We start from the raw sequence: 22,762 nt of genomic DNA on the forward strand, positions 1-22,762 counted from the left end.
ACTCATGACCTGTGGGGGACAGGTGGCGCTACAGAGCTGGCAGTCATGATGACTGATGAATGTCACTCACTCGACCTTTAACCAGTAAAACACAGTGCAGGACATAAAACAGGTCAATGGTGGAACGTGAGAATGGTTTTATTTGACGTTTCCTTGTATAAAAGGATTGAAATGAATGGCCTGAGCTTTGGTTATTGTGTCGTTACATGGTCACAAGTGACAATGCCTCTCATACTAGTGATCCAGGGAGGAAACTCCGCCTATGCTGATGTCCATGGTCTCCAGTCTTCAGGAACAAGGTTTTAAACCAAGTATTAAAACAAGCCTTGTATTGATCATGATTGAAGTCTGTCCTGTTGTTTCTGAGCCCCTGAAAATAAAGTAGAAAATAGATTCTTTTGTTCAATCCCTCAAATTAAAGATGAGAGTCCACACTTGAACTACATCCTGATTGTTTCACTTCAAACTCATTGTGGTGCTGTACAGAGGCAGATACCTCACTGTGTATCACCCCAGTGTCTCAAATAAAACCAGGGAAGTCAGTCCTGTGCGACTCAGATCTTGTTGAAAGCAGCCACGTCCACAGACTGAACCCAGTCCTCAAAGCCGGTGATGGCTTCCTCCAGCAGATCCGTGCCCACCTTGTCGTCCTCCACCACACATCCTATCTGCAGCTTCTTGATGCCGTAGCCCACGGGCACCAGCTTGGCCTGCCCCCACAGCAGTCCGTCCATGCGGACGCTGCGGACGCACTCCTCCAACTTGACCATGTCCGTCTCATCGTCCCAGGGCTTCACGTCTAACAGGATTGAGGACTTGGCTACGAGAGCTGGCTTCTTGGACTTCTTTGCGGCGTACTCGGCGAGCCGCTGCTCCTTGAGTTTGGCCGCCTCTGCGCTCTCCGCCTCGTCGTCCGAGCCGAACAAGTCAATGTCGTCGTCGTCGCTCGAGGCGTCGGTGGAGAGATCCGCTGGGAGGACAAACTGAGAGGTGGCTGATGGGAGGTGAGCTCGTTCTCTCTGGAAGGACTGGATGTGTTTGTACCAGCGAACGAGGTGACACAAGCTCCCAGAGGGAGCAGAGGGGACAGAGGGGACGGCGTCAAACACGGACACGTCAGCCTGAGAGGCTGTGAAGCCCTCCATGTAACTTTTATCTGCTAGAAAATCATTGAGCGCTTTGAGGCCGGCCGGCGTGCTCACGTCACCAAACACAGTTTTGGTAGAAGCGGGGCAGGAGGCCGGCGCCGGGCGGGCTGCGATCTGCACGGGGAAGTTGTGCGCGATGACTTCCTGCATCGGGACGTCGTGTGTGAGAAGGATTTCTGCAGAGTCGCCACTGGAAGAACCAACAGGTTATCAGTCACTGAGGGTAATCAGCATGCACTTACCCCAGGGCACAAGAAAGCTAAATGAAGCCCAGGCATGCAAGTACAAGCCCCCACACACACACACACACACACACAAACACACAAACACACAAACACTCACATCACAAACACAAAGGAGACTTGTTCATTTTTAATTCTTCTGACTTTAGTAGAAACAAACGTGTCACTGATTAAAAAACACACACTGGCTAGATGCACACACACACATGCACACTAGTGCTATAATGATTCAATGGTTATGAATCAATGACCACATTTATTGCCAAATTATTTTGATGATCAATTTGTGTTTTTGGTTTTTTTTCCATGACAAAGAAACAAAGAAGAAAATCTGAATCTTTGCTTTGAGCTCAAAACAAGACGTTTGAGAAGTCTGACAGATACTGATTCATCATTTCATGGACCAAACAACAAATTGATCAATTGAGAAAATAATTGGCAGATTAATCAGTGATGAACATAATGATCAATCAACAATTGCAGCCGCAGCACAAAGTGCTCCTTCAGGCATGTTTCTGGACTCAATCTTGCTTCCTGTTTTGACCTGAGTATAATTGAATGTGCATTTTATGTGGAAGTTTAAGAAGGTGAAATCACAGGAATGGTTCGATGTCCATCTCCAGGGCAGAGCAGGGCAGCGTCAGCTCGAAGCGGGTGATGACGTCAGGATGGAGGACTCCCAGACGTCCCACACACTGTCCACGCACAAAGATCTCTGCACAGCGGCCGTGGAAAAAAGTGGAATCTAAAAGACAAAAAAAACAAAACAATCATCACTTTTAAGAGAGAAGACAATCACAGAGGGTGGGAATAAGGACACAATTTCACACATTAATGAACTTCCATTCGATTATTCTAATGTCCACTGACATGTATGTCATGTCCAGTCCCCCGGAGCAAATTTTAGGACTTCTTATTTTAAATCACATTGGGGAGTAGGTGTAGTTAAGAGTTATTAAAGGAGCAGCTAATGTCAGACGACTGAATCGCTGCTCATCTGCAATCTGATGCTGCTTCATTAGGAGTTCTTTGATCCATGAGGTGACGCCAACACTGAGTCCAAGGAGAAATGACATCAAAAATCCTCGTTACTACTTCATATTCAGTCACTTGTTCAATACGACAACTATAAGATGTACATTTGCCAACTGTTGTATTAATATTCAGTTTCCAATCTGAATGTATTTTCTTATTTACTCCTTTATTGATAGATCGATGTAAAAATCACACTGATGTTTTCTGTAAACTACTCACTCTGAGAAACTTTGGTGCAGGAGAGAAAGCAGTTCAACTGTTTAATGAAGCGATAGAGGAGCAGAACTTACACATAAACTGACACAGACTTTAATCAGACTATTGTTACGTGGTTTACTAACAGCCTTGGTTTCAGTGAAAGTGAGCTCATACAATAACCACACGTAAAATACCAAAACAACCACTTTAACCCGAGGAATATTAAATGGTGCTTCCATAATTACTCAGATTTCTGTGCATTTGCAGAAGAAAGAAGTGAAACTAATTCATTTATTGTTTATGATGCAGTGGCTTCTCTTATTGAAACTGTAATGTAATGACTTGTGTTTTAACTCCATCACTTTGGCTCATGTTTCCCTCTCTTCACACAGTTGTACATGTATTTACACTCAGCTGCTGACTCACTCATTTGTCTCTTAAGTATTGATGGCATCCCTGTTGCCGGGTGCTCACATCACAGAGATCATGGTTGAGTGGTGCAGTGTGGGTGTTACTGTGCTTCCTGTCTTGTATGATTCTCTCTTGATGATGCTTTGTTCGCCCACATTAGTTGCCAACGATGAGATCTACATTAAAGCCACAGGAGGACGGATCACTGGAAAAACAGTTGATGAGATGAGGCTTTTCATCAGACAGAGAGGCCATCTCTTCATCTCTGTGATTTATTGTGTTTATTTTGTATACAGAGCATGCCAATTCTTCTTCTTCTATCTATTTTCTCATGAATAACACAAGATTTCCCGATTGTTTCAGCTTCTTAAATGTGAGTATGTTCTTCATTTCTTTGCTCTGGAGAACAAAGAAATCATCAAAAGTAAATCATTTCGATTTGTGGTCAAAACAAGACATTTGAGAACATCATCATTTCCAGATCGATTATGAAAATAATGGTTAATTTCAGCTCTAAAGTCAAACCTTCATTACTCCAAATACATCTCAGATGTAAAAGGAATGAAAAGTAAGTTTGTGGCCACTCAACTTGTGCAGAAGAAACACTGATGACATCATATACTGATCTACATTATACAAACAGGTTATTATTGGATGCAGCCATGCAGGTACCATATTCATAGAACTACTCTGATACTGCTGCACCCAATCCCACTTTACTGATGTTCAGGTCGCCATGTCAGCACTTTCAAAATACTTAAAAGGGGAATTCTGGTATTTCTTGACCTGGGCCCTATGTTTATAAATGTAGGCGTGTGTGTGAATAGCACTTACAAAAAGTTTCAGAGTTGGTCCAGTGGATCGCCTCAGGCGGCAGCCACGACACGGTGTAATCCTATGGGGCAATCCCAGCAGAGTCATACCCAAAAAAGCGCTTGTTTTCACCAATAAATGGCTGAGATTGTTATTGTAAGAGTCGCCCAAGTCAAACAATATTGGAATTCCCCTTAAAGATAATGCTGACGACAAAGGTCAACACTAAAGCATCTAAAGAACCAACAACACACAGCAAAGGATTTGCCACTAAATATGAAGTATTATTCATATAAATCCAACACTTCCTCACCTAAAACTGCTGTTTGTTGTTTGAAATGTTTAATATATCTGGATGTTAATACCTGCAAATAATAAGATGAATACTTACATTCATCTTTAGATGTTTTACAGCAGAAATAAAGGAATATTCCTCCCTCACATTTTGCTCATAGGCAAATAGTCCCTTTTCAAATATTATTAAATACTCATTACTCCAAGTAATCGTATAGTCAGAAAAAAAGGGTGTGTCCCTAGTTTTAATTGTGGAATTTTGGATAAATCAAGCAAAAAGAAAATCATCTTTCTTTAATCTTAATTACTCCAAACAAAGCCCAGACGTCAAAGGACAAAGCAGATTATTTGTCCTCCACACGTGGGAAAAAAAGACCAATTAGTGAGAGAACAATAAAAACGTCACAGGTCATTACTCTGAGGCAAACGCCTCCACACACCATCTGATTATACATGCAGGTCTGTTAATGTAAGTGTGAGAGAGGTGTACCAACGATCCACTGTGTGTGTGTGTGTGAGTCAGGAGTAAAGGTCACTTTGGTCCACATGGATTAAAAAGCCTCCGTACACACACACACACACACACACAACCACACACAGCGTTTGCTCACTTTGTTCAAACACGCGGACAGAAAGACGGACTTGTCAGGGACTTAACAAGATGCGGGGGTTGTCTTGACGACGGCCCCATATGGCACCGACGTGGCTTTCCTCCCATAGTGCACTGCTTCTTCCCACGCTGCCTTGCTAATGGCTTCCAGAGCCCACTGCTTAGATGTTCCCTCATCACTATGGATGAAGGCTTACAGTATACACTGACTGCACTTTTAAATGTCTCTGTGTGTGTGAGAGAGACTGAGACAGACAGACAGACAGAGAGACAGACAGACAGAGAAGATCAACCATTTATTTCTGCCTCTGTTACTTGAATAAAATCAGTGGAGAGCACTTGCGTCGGTTCTCACGTCATCTACTTGTACCATAAGCAGGTCTCCATGGCAACAGTATAAATAGCACTGGTGCGTCTTAAATAACCAATCAGTCAATGAAAATCCTACACTTGAGCCAGACCAGTTTCCTGAGTTTGACACTTACATCACTTTACTTTCACTTCACTGTCAAATATTGTTGATATTTTGCCATCAGATTTCTGCTCGTTTCAGACAACTGGACAGAAAGTGAGTAGAGGTTTCTCTACTTATTAAAAAGGATCAACTGAAAGTGAGCACAAAGACAACAACATGTAGGTGAATACTTCTCTGATGCACAGGAGGAAGCAGAAATACAGGAAGGTCAATGTGGCCAAATTGCTGGACATCAATAAAACAACACAGCAGCAGACAATGGCACTACCTTATTATAATGCACCACTTGTTTTACACAACACAATAAAACCCAACAAACAGGAGCCTCAACCTGAAAGGAAGTCTCATCAACTACTTCTTCTTATGCTTTATTCATTTAAATCAGTCTCAATGCTCATGGTACTGATTTACTGTTAGTAACGTCAGCATCTCTGATATTATCTTTACACAGATTTGTTATTATATACTTCATCATATACTTCAGTTATGTACGTGCATGGCCTACAGAGCACCAGCTGAGACACTGACATTCACTCACAGTGGTTCCCATCGGCAGTCACAACAAAGCACAGCATTAAAGTCACAGCATAAAACCCCTAAACCACTATCTTTCAGGTATAAACCAGCGTACATGGTATCTCATATAGATTTGAACATGTTGATGCAGGTGCACATCTTCACGGTTTATGTTAAGTATTGAAATTATACATGTGATACAAATCTACTGCATTCAAATGTTGCCATAAGCATCACTCGTACACTCTTCCATCACTCTCTGAAGAGATATAGAGAGGTGGGTCAGATATACCGTCTAGGATAAAAAACTGACATTATCGAGTATATAAATGACTTAACAAAAACAGTGTCACATGACCACTAGTGGGCCGACATTATCACGTGACCTCTAACTAGCCTCCTCCGTCACAGAGCATCTGAACGTTCACCCAGAGTTCAATGTTTCTACAAAGTAGTTCAGTTATAAGTCTTTGAATTTTGAATTGAATGAAGTTTAAAGAAAAATGACTTAAACAACTAAAACAAAAAGTTTAAAGGATATGGACTAATTATCGTGCTAAATATCATTCTTTTTCATCCACACTCATGCAGGAGCTGTTGCTCTGTCGCCTCTCTCTCTAAACCTTGGTGTCAGATTTCACTACCAGACCACGCCCCCTCACTGCTCTGCACCCTCCCTGCCATTTTTCAAAAGCAGACACTGGCGGAGGAAGCCTCAGGAGAGGGAGCTTAGTTAAGGTTTGCTACCAGACTACGCTCATGTCAAGTGAAATGGATGTGAGTCACAACTTTGCTGAATAGCCCCCCAGTGGCAAAGTCCGTTATTGCAGGCCTAAATGAACCTAATCAGCACATGGGAACTTGAAAACCTTTAATAATGTATGAAGGGCTAAAGTAGTAAAGGTCACGTATGGAACAAGAGAGTGAGTCACACAAACATACTCTCTTTGCATTGGACACAGTTGTTAAGTGAAACGCAGGCTTATGTCTCTTAAGTGACTTTTTTCCACTCACTCACTCATTATTTCATCCTTTTCACGTGTGAGTGGAGGAAACTCAGTCAGCATGTATTCCCTCAGCTCGCCCTCCTCTGTGCTGGGTGTGGCGTGAGTTAGTCATAGTGCTGCTCTGGCCTTGACATATCCTGAGGGTGTGTATTTGTGTGTGTGTGTCAGGTGAGCTCTCAGACTGGGTCATGACCTTGTAATGGGGTTAAGGAGGGGCCAAAAATGAGGGAAAGATTAGGCTAATGGTGCATAGCATGTACAGGAAAGGACATAGACTGCTCTGTGTGTGTGATGCATTAGAGAGCTGCACTAGCACGACCTGAGGGCCGCATGCAGCCCACACACAGTAATTGTGCAGTGCCCGCCCACTTACTGTCACCAATAATACATCTTTTACAGCATATTGTGCTGATAACAGGGGATGAGTGTTGAAATTGTGAGTTTACACCAGCTGGTGGCGACAATGCAGCAAATGTTAATGACTTAATCAGAGGGATGATAAAAAAGTGTTTGTTTACTTTGTTTTCTGATGTCATTCAGTTCATTTTAAAACATGTTGCATTACATTACATTACATGTCATTTAGCAGACGCTTTTATCCAAAGTGACTTACAATAAGTGCATTTAAACATTTGGGTACAAATAAGAGCTAGAAGTAAGTAAGAGCTTCAAGTAAACCAAACTATGAAGTGCCAGTCATGCTGTTGCTTGAAAAACATTTAACAGTTAAGAAATGTGTTCATATGCAAAGTAAGTGATTTACTGTAATGGCACATTTTGTGAATAAAGTTTTATATCTTTGACAATTCATTTGTATAATGATGTTTGGTCTTTTGCTTTTTACTGTCAATGAGGGAAATACAGTAAACAGCCACATCTTTTCTACATTAAGGCTAAGTATAATATTCAATCAACAAACCTCATTTATTCTTATGAAGGGCTCATGAAAGTGTCCTTGTACTGCAGTGCATTTAAAATGTTTTGTTATTGAATATTACCATGATAATTAATATGTGTTTTTAAACTAAATTTATTCATATTTAGGTTGTGGCCCATGAACACTGAGCTCTTACACTGTCAGACGGATAGTGTAAGAGCTCAGCACTGCAGTGGGTGACGTGACTCTCCCCCCAAGTTGCAGACAGTACATTCTCTCACACACACACACACACACGGCTCACTCGTCACCCCCTCCCTTTCTGTTTTCTGCACTCTCTCGTCTCATTCCACCCCTTCCACTGTTCATCGGTCTGCCTTCACCCTCTTCTCTCTCATTCACTGATACTGGAGCCCATTGATTTACAGTCTGAGAGCAGAATCGGGGGGGAGTCGTCCTGCAGTGTGACCTTGGAGCGTGAAGGGGGGGAGACGAGACGGAATGGAATGGAGAAAAGAGGTAAATGGAAAGAGTGACTGAGGAATCGGAGGAAAACTCCAATGATGTTTGAGAATCAAATCAAACCTTCATGATCATTAATCTCACAGGATTAGATCACCAGAAAGAATAAGACATAATCAACTCTAACATTAATGTGCCAGTCACATTCTCACTGATTCACGTCAACAAACTGTGAAAATAATATCCATTAAGTGGGAAAAATTACTATTTTCAAGCCCGGCCCTCTTTCCACTGCTCATCCACGTGTGAAAAACAAAACGCTTCGGTCACGTACGACCCTAACAGAACAATCATTTTCTGAATCACAACAATTAAACACCCACGGAGTCACCGCACCTTTCACAGACACAGATATAATTCTCTAAACGACCAAAGCTCAGTGGACAGAACCACATATTAAGTTAAAATGTATTAAAACATTTTAATTAAAAATAATAATAATTGGAATGGGATTATAGAGGAAAAATGACAGCTCTGTTTGTGAAGCTGTGGCCCATAATCCATCAACCACGAGGGCTGAGCTGACACCTATGATTCAGAGCAAAATGGTGACATTTTATTCTAAAGTAGTCCACAGTCAGCAGCAAACATGGCACCATAGGAGGAGGTCGTGATAATGTATTTAGTAGGGAAAAAAAGGCATTTTTAGACAGCACATACACCAGGGATCAGTTTAAAAAATCTCACTAAAACACGGGTCAGAGGAAAAACCACTGCATGAACATGCTCTTGCTCTCCTGCATCAAAGGCCATAAAGAAAATGTGGTGTTTTTAGATCACAGGGACACAGGAGCTGCTATTCATTTCTGTCACTGTGGTAAATGCCATAGGATTTCACAAAATAATACATGTGAGCGAGGCAGCTCTCCTGTGTGATTCTCTCTACGGACTCTATGGACTTGGACTCTGGTGTGGGGAGTGAGCAGTTAACACAGCTCACAGGACACTCTCCTGTTTCCAGTCAGAAAAGGCTGTGGAATAGCGAGATAAGGCTGCAAACCTTATTCTTACACTATCATAGACTCACAAGACATCTAACCGTCTTACAAAATGGCCCTCGCGTATGCCTGCGCAGGGTCACACTGCGTCTGCGTCACACAGACTATAGAGAACATCTGCAGACACGTGTGTGTGTGGGAAATGTGACCATAGCCTGAAGCTACAGTGGTTTTTTTAACATCTCAGGCTGGCTCCTGGTGCAGGGAGCAGCGTCAGTGCCGACCATACATCAGTACCGTAAACAACCACAATTCAAAACATCAGACTATCTCTTTAATATTTCTCATGACTTTTCCTCAAAAAAAGTCCCCATATTTAGAACGTCTTTGTTGTATCTCACTAGAACATTCAGATACATGGCTCCCTGTGACTTCTGATGAAACTGCTCTGTTTCGTCTTTAAGTTTTCAAAGGATGTGCACAAATATGGGCGTAATAAACACAGGGATCAGATAAAAGGCTCCATCTGTATTCATATCTAACACTGAGCATGAATGAGGCAGAACAGGCGGTGGCTTTGTGCCCGCTGAACTCCATGTTTCACATTAAGAGTGATGGCCATTTCATTCTTTTATGACATTTTGTTTTAATCTGGACATAAAATGAATTCTGGAACATACGCCTCGCCCACACATAATCTGCACTATGAAAACAGTGTGATTGATTTGCTGAGTCATGCCTCGATACTGTTGGCTCGTGTAGGTTTCCAGTATCTGTCTGGTTTTTAATGCACAGACAGTATCAGATGATTGTACACAGACACACTATTAACTGTATCATTTATTCCATAATAAAGATGGACCAGGTGTTTTGTCCCGACTTTCGCTCAAAATGTATATATAATATACTATATTATTATATTATGTAATATAATAATATATATAATGTATGTACTCCTGATCAAAATTTTAAGACCAAAATTGCAAGAATGTACATTTTGCACTGTTGGATCTTAAGAAGGTTCTAAGTAGTGCTTCAAAATGCAAAAAGAAGAAATGGGAGTGAGACAAAAAAAAAATTTGGGTAAGCAATTTATTGCAAACAAGCATTAAACTGAAATAGGCTGTTCATCAGCTGATCAAAAGTTTAAGACCACAGCCTTTAAAAGTCTAAATCTTCACAAAAATGTGGATTCAGTGGCATTTTCTGTCAGGTATCCACACTGTCATGTCCTCCTGAAGGCAAAAAAGGACTGTTGAGCTGCATCAGCAAGGCCTCTCGCAGCGTGCCATTGCTGCTGAGATTGGACATGGGACATTGAAAAGGTGGAAGAAAGTTTTATTCTCTGATGAGAAAAAATGGAACCTTGACGGTCCTGATGGCTTCCAACGTTACTGGCATGACCAGGAGATCTCACCTGAGATGTTTTCTACACGGCACAGTGGAGGGGGCGTGTCCCATGTTTGGTGCTCTCGTGCAAACTCCAAACGGGCAATTTTGTGCCGTTGAAGGAGACTAGGCCTTTGAAGACATTATTTGTTCTTAAACCCTTCTCTCGCAGATGCCGTCTAATGGTTATGGGACTGTAGTTGGCACCAGTGACGAGCTTAATTTGGGACGAGGATCGTCCCGTGTCTTGACGGACAGCCATTAAGATCCTCCGGTTTAGCATCGGTGAAATTGTTTTGGGTCTACTACTTGACTTTTTTGTTCCACAACCCCCAGGATCTTTTAAGAAGTTTAAAACGACTGTCTTACTGCGTCCAACATCAGCAGCAATGGCACGCTGCGAGAGGCCTTGCTGATGCAGCTCAACAGTGCTTTTTTGCCTTTGCCATCAGGAGGTCATGACAGTGTGCATACCTGACAGAAAATGGCACTGAATCCACATTTTTGTGAAGATTTAGACTTTTAAAGGCTGTGATCAGCTGATGAACAGCCTATTTCAGTTTAATTGTTGTTTGCAATAAATTGCTTACTAAATTTTTTTCAATTAAAATAAAGCAGCCAGGCACATGAAATGGATGCTTGGCTGATGAAAAATGGCCAGTTTAAGAAAAGGCTACAGCTAAACAGCCAAACCATCATATGTGAGGTGAGGTAACATGAAGATGGACATGAACTGACCTCTGCTTGGTGAGATGTCTACATATATATATGTAGACATCTATATATATATATATATATACATATATATATACATATATATATATATATACATATATATACATATATATATATATATATATATATATATATATATATATATATATATACATATATATATATATACATATATATATACATATATATATATATATATATATATATATATATACATATATATATATATATATACATATATACATATATACATATATATATATATATATATATACATATACATATATATATATATATATATACACATACATACATATATATATACACACACATATATACATAGACATACATATACATATATATGCATTATGCCTATATATATATATATATATATATATATATACATATACATATACATATATAGATATATATATATATATATATATAGTTATATTTCAATAACATATTATTATTGAAATATGAGCATAATGCCTATATAAGCAATCAGAGCTCTTTCAATCCACCTAAACGCATTTATTTGGTATTTATATTAAACATATATCATGTCTATATGTTTATAATAATAGTACAAAGTGCATATATTTAAATATAATACAGAAAAGCTATAAAAAAAATATCATTATGCACAAATTTGCTCTTTTCACAATTTAAATAGTGAATTAGCTAAGGATAGTTTGTCACCTTAAAAAAGTGCATCCCTACATAAAACACAGATAATTGATGACACTGATGAAGACATATTTAAATGGATGGCTCAGTGGTTAAGACCCTGTGGTACCCTGTGTGCGAAAGACGTCATGGTTGCAATGGTCGCAAGGTCGACTCCACCCGTGGCTGATTGTACTCAATTCCATTGTAAGTCGCTTTAGATAAGAGCGTCTAATAAATGACATGTAATGTAATGTAACATCAAACAGAGCAGAAAGTCCCTGTCAATCCAACCTGAGTCACAAGCTATAACTTGATTTATGAGGTAAAATGTTTTATTTTGCCCCTAAATTAATGAATCAAACTGAATTTATATAGCACTTACAGGGCAACGCAACTCCACATGCGTCACAGGATAAAAACATAATCAAGGAAAACAACCCACCCAACAATCTCAGCTGACACATGGCTGGTGTTAGAAGTAAAGTGAGGAAACACCATCATGGAAGCGTGTCCTCACAACACTGAGTTTGTATCAAAAATAAATACATGTGCAGGTAAATGTTCTTCAGTGAAAGGAGGTAAACTACATTACACCCTGGAATCACACCTCATCATAGCCTACACATGCATAATCCTTTACTTCTTAGATTTATTTGTTCATCAGCATGTTCTAGAGCCCAGGAGACTCAAACTGGGATTAAATGACACTCGCCATCAAAGCTAGCTTCAGTAGAGGTATGTATCCTGCCGCCCCCCCCTCCCTCCCAGGGTTCTTACCGTCTGCAGCCTGGATGTGGTAGCCCTCAGCCCGGCCGGGCTTCACCTCCAGCAGTTGCATGGTTCGGTCCAGCAGGCCGTGGATCACCTCAAAGCCCGGGCTCTTGTTGTAGTAAACGGCACAGAAACGCCGGCTGTTCTTTGCTCCAACATCTGGATGGTGGGATGGGGGGAGGGTGTATTAGGAATGGGGCTTAACCAGTGAATTACTTGTTTGGGTACTGGGTCAGTATGAAAAATAAATACATGTTCAATAAATGTTATTCTACTTTTTATTTAAAAGGATATAAATTATTTTTGTGTTAACTACATTACTGGTTGAGAAGTTAAATCAACAATTCTGTGATTTCAGTCATCATTTTCATGTTTGGGAAACAGTATTCAACATTTTGTGCACATTTTTCTGCATTTCATGAACAAAACAACTAATCGATCAATCAAGAAAATAATCAGCAGATGAAAATATCCAAATAACAAGCTAAGACACCAGTTTCTTCAAAACAATAATTCCCACATAATGTTATAGAAACAAATCAAAAGACTAATATCAGCTTCATTTGCTCGCAGCTCCGTCTGTGTGTGTGTGTGTGTGTGTGTGTGTGTGTTCTATAAGGCACGCACACACACACACACACACACACACACACACACACACACACACACACACACACACACACACACACACACACACACACACACACACACACACACACACACACAGACAGGTGGAATAAATGAAAACATGCAGACGTGCACCTTTGGTTGGATCCTTCAGGACCACGTCAGATATCTCAAAGAGTCTGAGAGGAAGGGGCATCTTCCTGTTGGCAGCTATGGTTTTCAGAAGACCTGGCAGCAAGGTGGTGCGCGCCACCTGGTGGAGAAAATAAAAATAACTTTAACCTCTTATAGAGGGGAGGAGGGCACCCTCTACTGGAGAAACAAAATAACTTTATTTGAATGTCTAACTTTCCTTATTTTTCCACGTGTAACTATTAAAGAGAGAATTAACATTTTGACACTGCTGTCATTTTGTTTATTTTACTCAGAGACGCCTGATCATGAAACATGCGTTTGTTCTGCAACTACAGGATTCACTTGATTAGCATCACAACTACTAACATATACAGTAGAAGCAATACATTCCTCAGTTACTCTCACACAGATTAGGGACAAAATGAAAACCGAACATTCACAGGAAACAGCGTGTCTTCAGAGAACACCCCCCTTGTTTACAGTATTTTGGATTAGCCCAACCCACAAGAGGCAGATGGATTAAAGTATGTTGGTGGTTTTATTCAATTTTGAGCATTTTATTTTAGGCTACAGTCAGTCCTCTAAGATCCATGACAAAGACATCGGCAGTGTGGCAGCATTTTACAAAAATAGATGGCAACTAGTCGATTTTGAGTCGAAATTTCAGGGCTTCAGTCGACCAAGAATTTATTTGGTTGATTACAGCCCTAGTATACTTACCTCAGTAACGTCAATTATATAGATTAATATTCATGCTTCACAGAATAAATCAATCTATGAAACTGTTTAGGAGGATCTCATCGAACACATCAGACGAGGGTGCATGTCCCTCAACTGGTGCAGACAGACCAGCCTTTCTCTCTGCGCATCACTCCTGCACGCTGACAAACTGTTCATTCATTTGTGTACATCGCCACGTGTTTTATATTAGTTCAGTGAGCGAGTGCTTTATTGACTTTATTGTTTTTTGATGTTGTTAATGTAATTGTTGGCTAGGACTTACTTCAAAAGATTTCAATCTCAATGCGACTTCCTAGTAAAACAAAGGTTTCCAACAAAACAAAATGATTGACTTGTTTACCTGAAACTCTGCTGTCTTGGGGTTGGAGATGTGAACCGCCTTAGTGTCTGAAATCTTCCTCCCAAGCTTATCTGCTATATCATCTTGAGAACACTAGGAAAACAACAGAGACATCAAGTTCAGCATCTTTTTCAAGGAAAGAAAAAGTGTATTTCTGTGTTTTAGTGTCAGTCCCTCACCAGAGCAAAGTTGAGGGCCTCCGTGAAACCAGCAGCTGCCAGGTCTTGTCTCAACAGCTCTGTCAGTTTATTCAGTGGGAACTATGAAGACGTAAAGTCCACACATAAGAAAACACTGACATACATTCAGCCACACAAACACACACATGAATCATGAGCGTCCGTGTACCTGGTTGGCTACGGTGTAGGTGCGTGGCGTGGTGTGGGTGATGTTGTTGAAACCGTAGGCTATGGCGGCATCTTCCATGATGTCACACGCATGGATGACGTCAGAGCGCGTGGGCGGGATCTCAACCTCGATCTCGTCACCGACACCTGTGGCCTCAGAGCGCAAGCACATCCTGGTGAGCAGCTGGGCGATCTTCTCTGTCGACTCACTGTCAGGAGGAAAAGAAACAAGCGCTGGTGTTTGCTCAGTGGTAAAGCAAGTCGTCTTTCATCTCGAAGGTTGTGGGTTTGATTCCTAGCTCTGCTAGTCTACATGCTGATTTGTCCTTGGGAAGGAAACTTAACCCTGTGTTGTCTGAGGTACCGACACATTGAGCACTTTCAGTGAAGACAAGGAAATAAACAGCTTTAGCCACTCAACAAAATGGCACTGAAGAAAATCATTTGAACTTACAAAAAAGTGACATAAATTTCAGTTTCTGGCTTTCATACACTGAGCTCAGGCAGTGGTACGTGTTTAAACATCGTAAAACCGCACCTCAAAAAACCTGAAATATCACTTTAAAATGAGTAACAAGTGGAGGAGTAGGTAGAACGTTTAAAAAGGTTCTAAAGTCTCACACATTAGTGATTTAAGACAATTTGTGATATGAAAATAAAAATCCAAAATAACACTGAAGAGTGCAAACAAATACATCAGCTGAACAACAAACAATTTGAGCCACTTAAATACATCATTTCATTTTACAACTGAAATATTTTGTGTTTTCATTTAAATGTGTGTTGCACAGTGCAGTGTTGTTATTGTAATTTTCTTTATACAGTAACTATAGCCCAGAACATCCATATCACTTACTTGATGCCAACTTTGTGGTTGATGAACTTGCTGGACAGCTTCTCCTTCCTGTACGCCAGCTCCTGAAGGACACACCAGACACACCAGAAAACAGCAGCGGAGCATTAGAGGACAGCAGAAGAATTTAAAAAGAGGACAGGGTTGAGGAGAATGTAAATGAAGTCAAACACAGTACTGGGTATATGCACGCCTTGCCATCGGGGTAAACCACCTCAGCCTCCTCTACCCTGAAAGAACAGGAGAGAGAATACATCACCCTCAAAATAATGCTTAGATTTTATTATTTCGATTTTCGTTTTGCTCTAGTTTTCCTTATTTTTTAAAAATGGTATCGTGTGTACATGTTCACAAAAAATAATTCACTCATTCATTCAAACTCTCACCCTTCCCTCATTCACTGGTTTACACAAGTTTATTCTATCACTTTATTTGAGAGTAAAAGAGTGTGAACAAAGGACATAAGACTTTAATCCTACATTAGAGAAACACAATATCTTGAAACTATAGGCTCCATGTGTTTGAGTTTTTGGTTGTTCTGGGAGTTTACAGTAGGTTATAGCCCAAGGTAAACATGTTATGATATTGGTGATGATATGAAAACAGCCTTGTCTGTCTGTCTGTCTGTCTGTCTGTCTGTCTGTCTGTGTGTGCGCTCACATACAAGATACATAACTGGGCGGGAATAAAGGAGAGGAAAGAAAGGAAGGAGAGGGCAGAGAATCTTGTATACTTGAGACAGAGAAGTGACTCACGTGAAAGGCTGTGAGCAATACTCGCTGAACATGGTCACCATCATGTCCAAGACAATCTTTGCCTGGAAGGAGAGCAAGGTCAAGTTTAAGGGCTAGTTCCGTTTGTTTGGGAAGTGTGGTTGTGTGAGGCACCGACACACATGACCCTCCCTGATCTGAGAACCAGCTTAAGAGACTTAGCACTTCATAGTTTGTTCTACTTGAAGCTCTTACTTACTTCTAGCTCTTATTTGTACCCAAATGTTTAAATGCACTTTTGTAAGTCGCTTTGGATAAAAGCGTCTGCTAAATGACATGTAATGTAATGTAAAAGAGACATACTCACTGAAAACACAGCTGCCAACAGGGACACAAGCCGGCTCAGTGAGAGCAGACTATCTACATTTCATTTTATCAAGTGAGGCTTTTGTTAAGTGACTTAAGTGGTTTGTAGAGAAGGGATTCTGTATCTGTCTGACACTGGTAAAGATAAAATTGTAACATTCAATACAATTCAAAAATCCTATATATACACACCACATGCTTCACTATGCACAGACTGTAAAAATGTAAATAAAAACCAGCAAAAGCTTTTTTAGAGTGATGTTTGGACTGTTTTTTCTTCTTTTTGGGAGAACAATGTTTGTTGCGCAGTTGGAGAATTGTGTTTTTGAAACGACTCAGCACTAATGTGTTGTTAAAAGCTTCACAATTCATTAATGATCTAAAATGACTGTATCAGACTAATATCGGTAAAGGTAGTGGTTTGTCCGTGTGTCCCTGCTGACAGCCATGTGAGAGTCGGTCTGAGGTTGGTTCACAGCAGTGTCAGTGCTTCACACAACCACACTTCACAGTCGACACAAAACAAGTGGAAAGACAGATTTATTCACTGTACCTTGGTCACATCTGTTGCTGTGCACTCAACAAAGACGTTTTTTGTCTTCAGGTTGATTTTGGAATGATCTCCTGTAGAAAAGAAAAGAAGGCCATTCATTTTTCAGCATTCTTCCAATGATTTCAATGATTTTATAAAAGAAAACAAATGCTCTCTATATATTTCACAATTTCTGATTGTATTTGCTGGTGGTGGCATTTTCTTTATTATAACTCTGTATTAAGAACAAACCTCTTGTTTGTTGTTGTTGTTGTTGTATAGTTGTTTCTCAGCAGCAGCATGTTTTAATTCTTATGCCTGGGCCATGTATGTCCTCTGCATGCCTGCTGCTGCTTTATTTCACATCGGCTTTACCTTTAAAAATGGCTAATGTAATATTTCATATGTAAGTAAATGCCAGGACACTTGACTGAATCTATGAATAAACATGTGTCTCACACATGCAGTGGAGTCACACTAACATTTGCCAAATAAAAAGCGAGTCCAGACTCAATCACAGCCCCAGAGTTTTCAAACTTAAACAGAGTGGTGTGGAAGTAGCCTGTGATTATATTATAATGACAGGAACAGATAATAAACAGAGATGAAGATGGTCACCATTGATGATGGGAGGCATGGAGAGGACTATGCCGTTGCTGTCGTAGATGACAGGGTACGCGGGCTTGTCTTCAATAATGTGGAGATAATGCCTCAGGTGGCTGTCTGTCTATATGCACCGGGAGAACAACACTGGGTTAGCATCAGACAGAAAGAAAAGACACTCATCTGACTGATGTGAGAGGAACTAGCCGTGTACCTTATAGAGGCTCATGAGCTGAGTGGCAGTGTATTCTTTGGTCTGGTTCAGAGGTTTGAAGCAGATGTCTCCAGGAGGTTTGGCTGTGTACGTGAAAGGACCAGAGATGGTGTCCAGGTCATGAGTCCCGATCGCCACGAGGCTCCTCTTCCTTCACAGAACACAATCACTGAATCAATATGATGAATTTGCTTTTACATTCAGTGAAAATCTACTCTTAGTGCTAAGAACACATGTATGGAATGTGTAGAGTAAGCAAAAGCAATTATTGCTCTAATGGAAATCACTGTTTAACAGGGTTACTGACCACAAGTAAATAAATACAAAGGACTGTCAGCTACACACATGTACTTCAAGTTTAAAACCAAAACTGTCCAAGACAACAATTGTGCTCATCTTTCTTCAAGTTGGAAGCAAAGTTTAAAAGGTGGAACCAACACATTACACAGGTGACAACATTTCATCCGAAAGGAAAACAGCGACTTAAGACATCAACCAGGCTTATTTCATCCTGGTGTCTCATCTGTTCAGAAAACAACGTGGTTTCACACTTATTCCATGTTATTATATATCTAAGAGCCACTCTTTTATCATCAACCATCTGATATTCTTAAACCTGACTGGGCCACACCTCCTAATCTGAATAGGTCAAGATTGGCTTTCCCTGTAATTCTGAATTTGTTAGTACTGCTTCCATGAACCAGGCCTCTGGTCTGACCTGCAGATGTTCTGGTGGAGTTTCTCCTGCAGCTCAATGAAGCTGTCATAGCGCTCCTGTGTGAAGGTGATGTTTCTTAACACTGCTGCCACAGCATGCGGTCGCACTGCTGCCGTCTGCACAGAAAAATGGGAAACCACAATAAAACATTGATTCAATTTATTTCCTAAACTGAAGTCAATTTCAGACAACACATTGTTTGTCTACTGCTAAAGATTCTCAATTGTCACACCCACCTCCTTAGTGATGATGAGCTTCTGAGGCTCCCCGCTGGCTGGCCTGACACGTGTGTAGCGAGGTGCCTCCAGCCTGAAACACAAATAAAAGTATCAATAGTGAGTCCATCTGCATGTGCTTTACATAGCAACTTATGCCCAAGAAAGTGAAACAAGGTCAAAACAAGCCAAAAGAACATTTTATGGCCAACATCTCAAACAGCTCCACATTTAAATCCTAAACACCCATTGGAGTTCATCTGTGAGAGGACTAAGAATTATGCTTTAAAGTTATGGTCAGCACTGAATTTATCTGCATGCCCCCAGCATCAGGAACCAGCTGGAGACACAGTCACCCTCTCTCACACAATGAAAACATGTCTGCCAGCAAGGACACAAGGAAAAAACGATTTTATTCACTTTACGGCTGCAACAATTACTCAATAATCAAATATGAATTGATTACTAAGTTGACTGTCAACTATATTGATACTCAATCTGTTTTTTTTACATATAATTAAAACAAATTCCATGATTTATGAGGCTTCTTAAATGTTTTCTTTTCTCCATATAACAAAGAAATCATTAAAATTAATTAATTTTGGTTTAAAAAACAAACAAACATTAAAACATCATAATTCTTGAAGTATAGGAAAAATCAAACAACATTTTCTGACATTTTCTGGACACACAAATAAGACAAAAAATAAGATAATTGAGAACACAATTGACAGATGAATTGATTATTAAAATAATCATGAACTGAACGTCTCACCTAATAAAATCTACACCTGCTTAGGTCTATGACATGTTAATAATAAATCTTGCTTTATCTCAGCCTTTTTACCCAGGAAACTAAAGTTTATAAACCACTCACTCACTCCACTGTCTATGCAGAACGTTTGCATTTATAGGTCACAGGGACACAGGAGCTGCTGATGGACTGCTGCCTCGTTTCGTAAGTTTGTGTCACTGAGGTAAATTTGACAAATCAAAATACCACATTTCACTCATGTGAATTTTGTGCTTAATGTTAACTAAGCATCAAACTTCAGTTTCCAGTCAAAGAAGGCTCTCTGTCAACAAAATAAAGTGATGAACATATTCTTGTGATGTTGTGGACTTCAGCAGGAATAGATTTTATTAGCCAACTCCTTTATTAAGAAGCTACAATCTCATAATTCTTTGTGTTAAAATGTGGGGCAGCCATGTTTTCAGTAGACATGTGTACATTTTTGTCAATCCAATTAAAAACACAATTTGTGATTAGAAATTACAACTTGCTTATTTATATGGAAGTGAAACTAACTCATCAACTTATGACGTGCATATACATGCAAAAAGCATTGAATGAGAATGAGCCATTTTGACATGCAGAGAATTGTTGTCAGGAAACAGTAGAGGAAGCTTTACTTACACTTGAATAATAAACAATTGCCAGTTTTATCATCTGGAGTTCTTGAAATATTGTCAGCTGCAGACCAGTTTTTGCTCCCACCCCAATTTCCAGCAATCTCAACAGCTGAAATACATCATGTTTACATATGGCATACATGTGATGTGATTACCCAAATCAGGAAGTGATTATTCATTTTTTTTTTAAATTTTAGATACTCTATTAACCCCCTTAGGGATTAATAAAGTCTCTGCACGTATTCTGACTGGTGTACTGAGATGAAATATTTTATATTGATCAAGCTTTTATTGTGATAAATTGTGTCCAAATAAATAAAGCTACAGAGAGGCAAGTGTCCCTGTCTAACGCTGGTTCTAAGGACACACACAGCACAGTCAGAGTTGACTGTGTGTCAGCACCTCGGACAACCACAATTCAAAACACCTTTAATGTCTTTAATGCTCTCCAATTAGGAAACGGTGTAGTACAATCCACTCTCTCAAGTTAAACACTACTTACTTGTTCTTGAAGACCTGCAGTCCACGGACCAATCCCTCCAGACACAGCAGGTCATATCGGTTAGCCGGTACATCGATCTTGTACAGGATGATGTCAGAAGCTCCTGACGCCTTGGTATCACCCTGTTCTCGGCTGATGATGTCCTTCTCAGAGGTCTGTTGTGATGGCAGTTCAAAGTCATTACTATAACTCAGACAAATATTCTAGCAAATCTTTTACACACAGAACAAAAAACAGGTGAAATGCATTACTTTCCTAAATGACAGGTTAAAAAATCTGTACTGTCATCATTTCATATTGGGGAACCACTGCATCATCACATATACTCACAATCTCATCCAGCTCCAGTCCAAATTCAAAGCACAGCTCGTCAAACTCCTCATCGGCTAAAACAACATACAGACATTCATTAATATTAACTTAATAAACGGCTTAATTTGCTGTCAAGTAGCCACAATATACTATTTATCGTTGCTGCTCGGTTCACAGTTAAATGACAGGAGAAATGATGCAATCACGGTGGCATCCAGTTGTCACTATGGTTTATAAGACATATATGGTCTTAATTGTCTACTCGCGACAAATTCGACAGAAATACAAGTTGCTACGTGGCATTTATTCCCAAATAACTTACTATATTTATTGTGTATGGACACATTCAGACAGCTCGATCAAACTGACCACAGCTGCTGCTGCTATGCTAACTATCAGGAGTTCACAGATTGCTTCGTCCTTCTGTGTCTTTAAGAGTAAATGTGTCAGTTGTTAAACAGACATACTGTGTGTACTTTGTTTGGAAATGCAGCGAATAAAACGTACTGAATGTTCTGCCCAAAGCGTTGAAGAGGAGATCCCGTTTTACTCCGACAGTCGGCATGTTGGCTGCTAATGCTAATCCTCCTCAGCCCGGCGAGAAAAGGACCCCTCCTCGCCGGCTGTAGCTGTCTGAGTGATGCCTGATTGAAAAGCATAAAACTACATTTGAGCGCATAAGGTAGATGAATGGATGGATGGACGGACGGACGGATAGATAGATAGATAGATAGATATGTAAAATTTATATTTTGTATATTCTTTGAAAGTGAAATGTTTTTACTTTACTTTAATTCATCTGTTTCCCTCTTAAGTTATACTTCCCTTGTCTCTCTGAAAACAATGTCTTTATTTCATTTGGAAGTAAGTTATTTCTTGCTTTGAATATGATATTTGTGCTGTTTTAAACTGAACCAGATCCGCAATATTAGAGCTTTTGTGTGTTCATTTGTGAGGTCTCTATATTCTGCCTTATTTATAAATCTGATGGGCGTTTTCTGAATTGTACTGGTTGAATATTACTTTTGTACGTGTTTCCCCACACCTCTACACAGTAACTCAAATATGTTCAAAGTAATGAACAATATAATGTATATAGTGCGTTGAATACCCACCAGTGACCCACAATTCCTGGTTCCTCGAACGTTCCCTGAAGGTTTGCCCTATGTAGTCCTATGGTTGTCATGGAAAGTTTTTCTATAGTTTTTCTCATCAGCCAAGCATAATAATGATGAGGACAATAAAATATTGTAATTTTTTATTGTGGGCCATGGTCCACACTTTAAAGAATTAAGTTTAAATAAAAATATCTGAAACAAGTGAAAGAAAAGCCCAAAGGTCAAAAACTGGTGGAAAAACCTGTCAGGGAACATTGTTTAGTTTATCATGGCGGTTATCGCTCAGGGGGGTGTGGCCATCTGTTTTTGTCGTTACATATACATATGATAAGGATGTCACTGGATTACATTGACTGTAAA

At 40.0% G+C, this 22,762-nt stretch overlaps 1 protein-coding gene across 1 annotated transcript; it reads right to left on the minus strand.

The window, feature by feature from the left end:
* Positions 1-122: 122 nt before the first annotated feature.
* farsb (phenylalanyl-tRNA synthetase subunit beta) lies at positions 123-21,899 on the minus strand. The gene is made up of 18 exons (XM_044031780.1): positions 21,792-21,899; positions 21,303-21,358; positions 20,973-21,127; positions 19,079-19,151; positions 18,843-18,958; positions 18,125-18,275; positions 17,926-18,034; positions 17,329-17,399; positions 16,452-16,513; positions 15,875-15,926; positions 15,700-15,761; positions 14,845-15,052; positions 14,676-14,756; positions 14,497-14,589; positions 13,416-13,533; positions 12,660-12,812; positions 1,988-2,135; positions 123-1,338 (listed from the first exon to the last, which is right to left on the minus strand). The coding sequence occupies exons 1-18, from the start codon at positions 21,847-21,849 to the stop codon at positions 555-557; spliced, it is 2,550 nt and encodes an 849-aa protein (XP_043887715.1). The 5' UTR covers positions 21,850-21,899; the 3' UTR covers positions 123-554.
* Between the last annotated feature and the right edge of the window lie 863 nt (positions 21,900-22,762).

Source organism: Solea senegalensis, linkage group LG8 (genome assembly GCF_019176455.1).
Source record: "Solea senegalensis isolate Sse05_10M linkage group LG8, IFAPA_SoseM_1, whole genome shotgun sequence".
Classification (NCBI taxonomy): domain Eukaryota; kingdom Metazoa; phylum Chordata; class Actinopteri; order Pleuronectiformes; family Soleidae; genus Solea; species Solea senegalensis.

Coding starts and splice junctions, on each gene's coding strand:
- farsb (XM_044031780.1), bottom strand. CDS start 21,849: ATGCCGACTGTCGGAGTAAAACGGGATCTCCTCTTCAACGCTTTGGGC. Junction 15,762..15,874: donor GCAAGGCGTGCATATACCCA/GTACTGTGTTTG, acceptor TGTGTCCTTCAG/GAGCTGGCGTACAGGAAGGA. Junction 13,534..14,496: donor CCAAGACAGCAGAGTTTCAG/GTAAACAAGTCA, acceptor TTTCTCCACCAG/GTGGCGCGCACCACCTTGCT.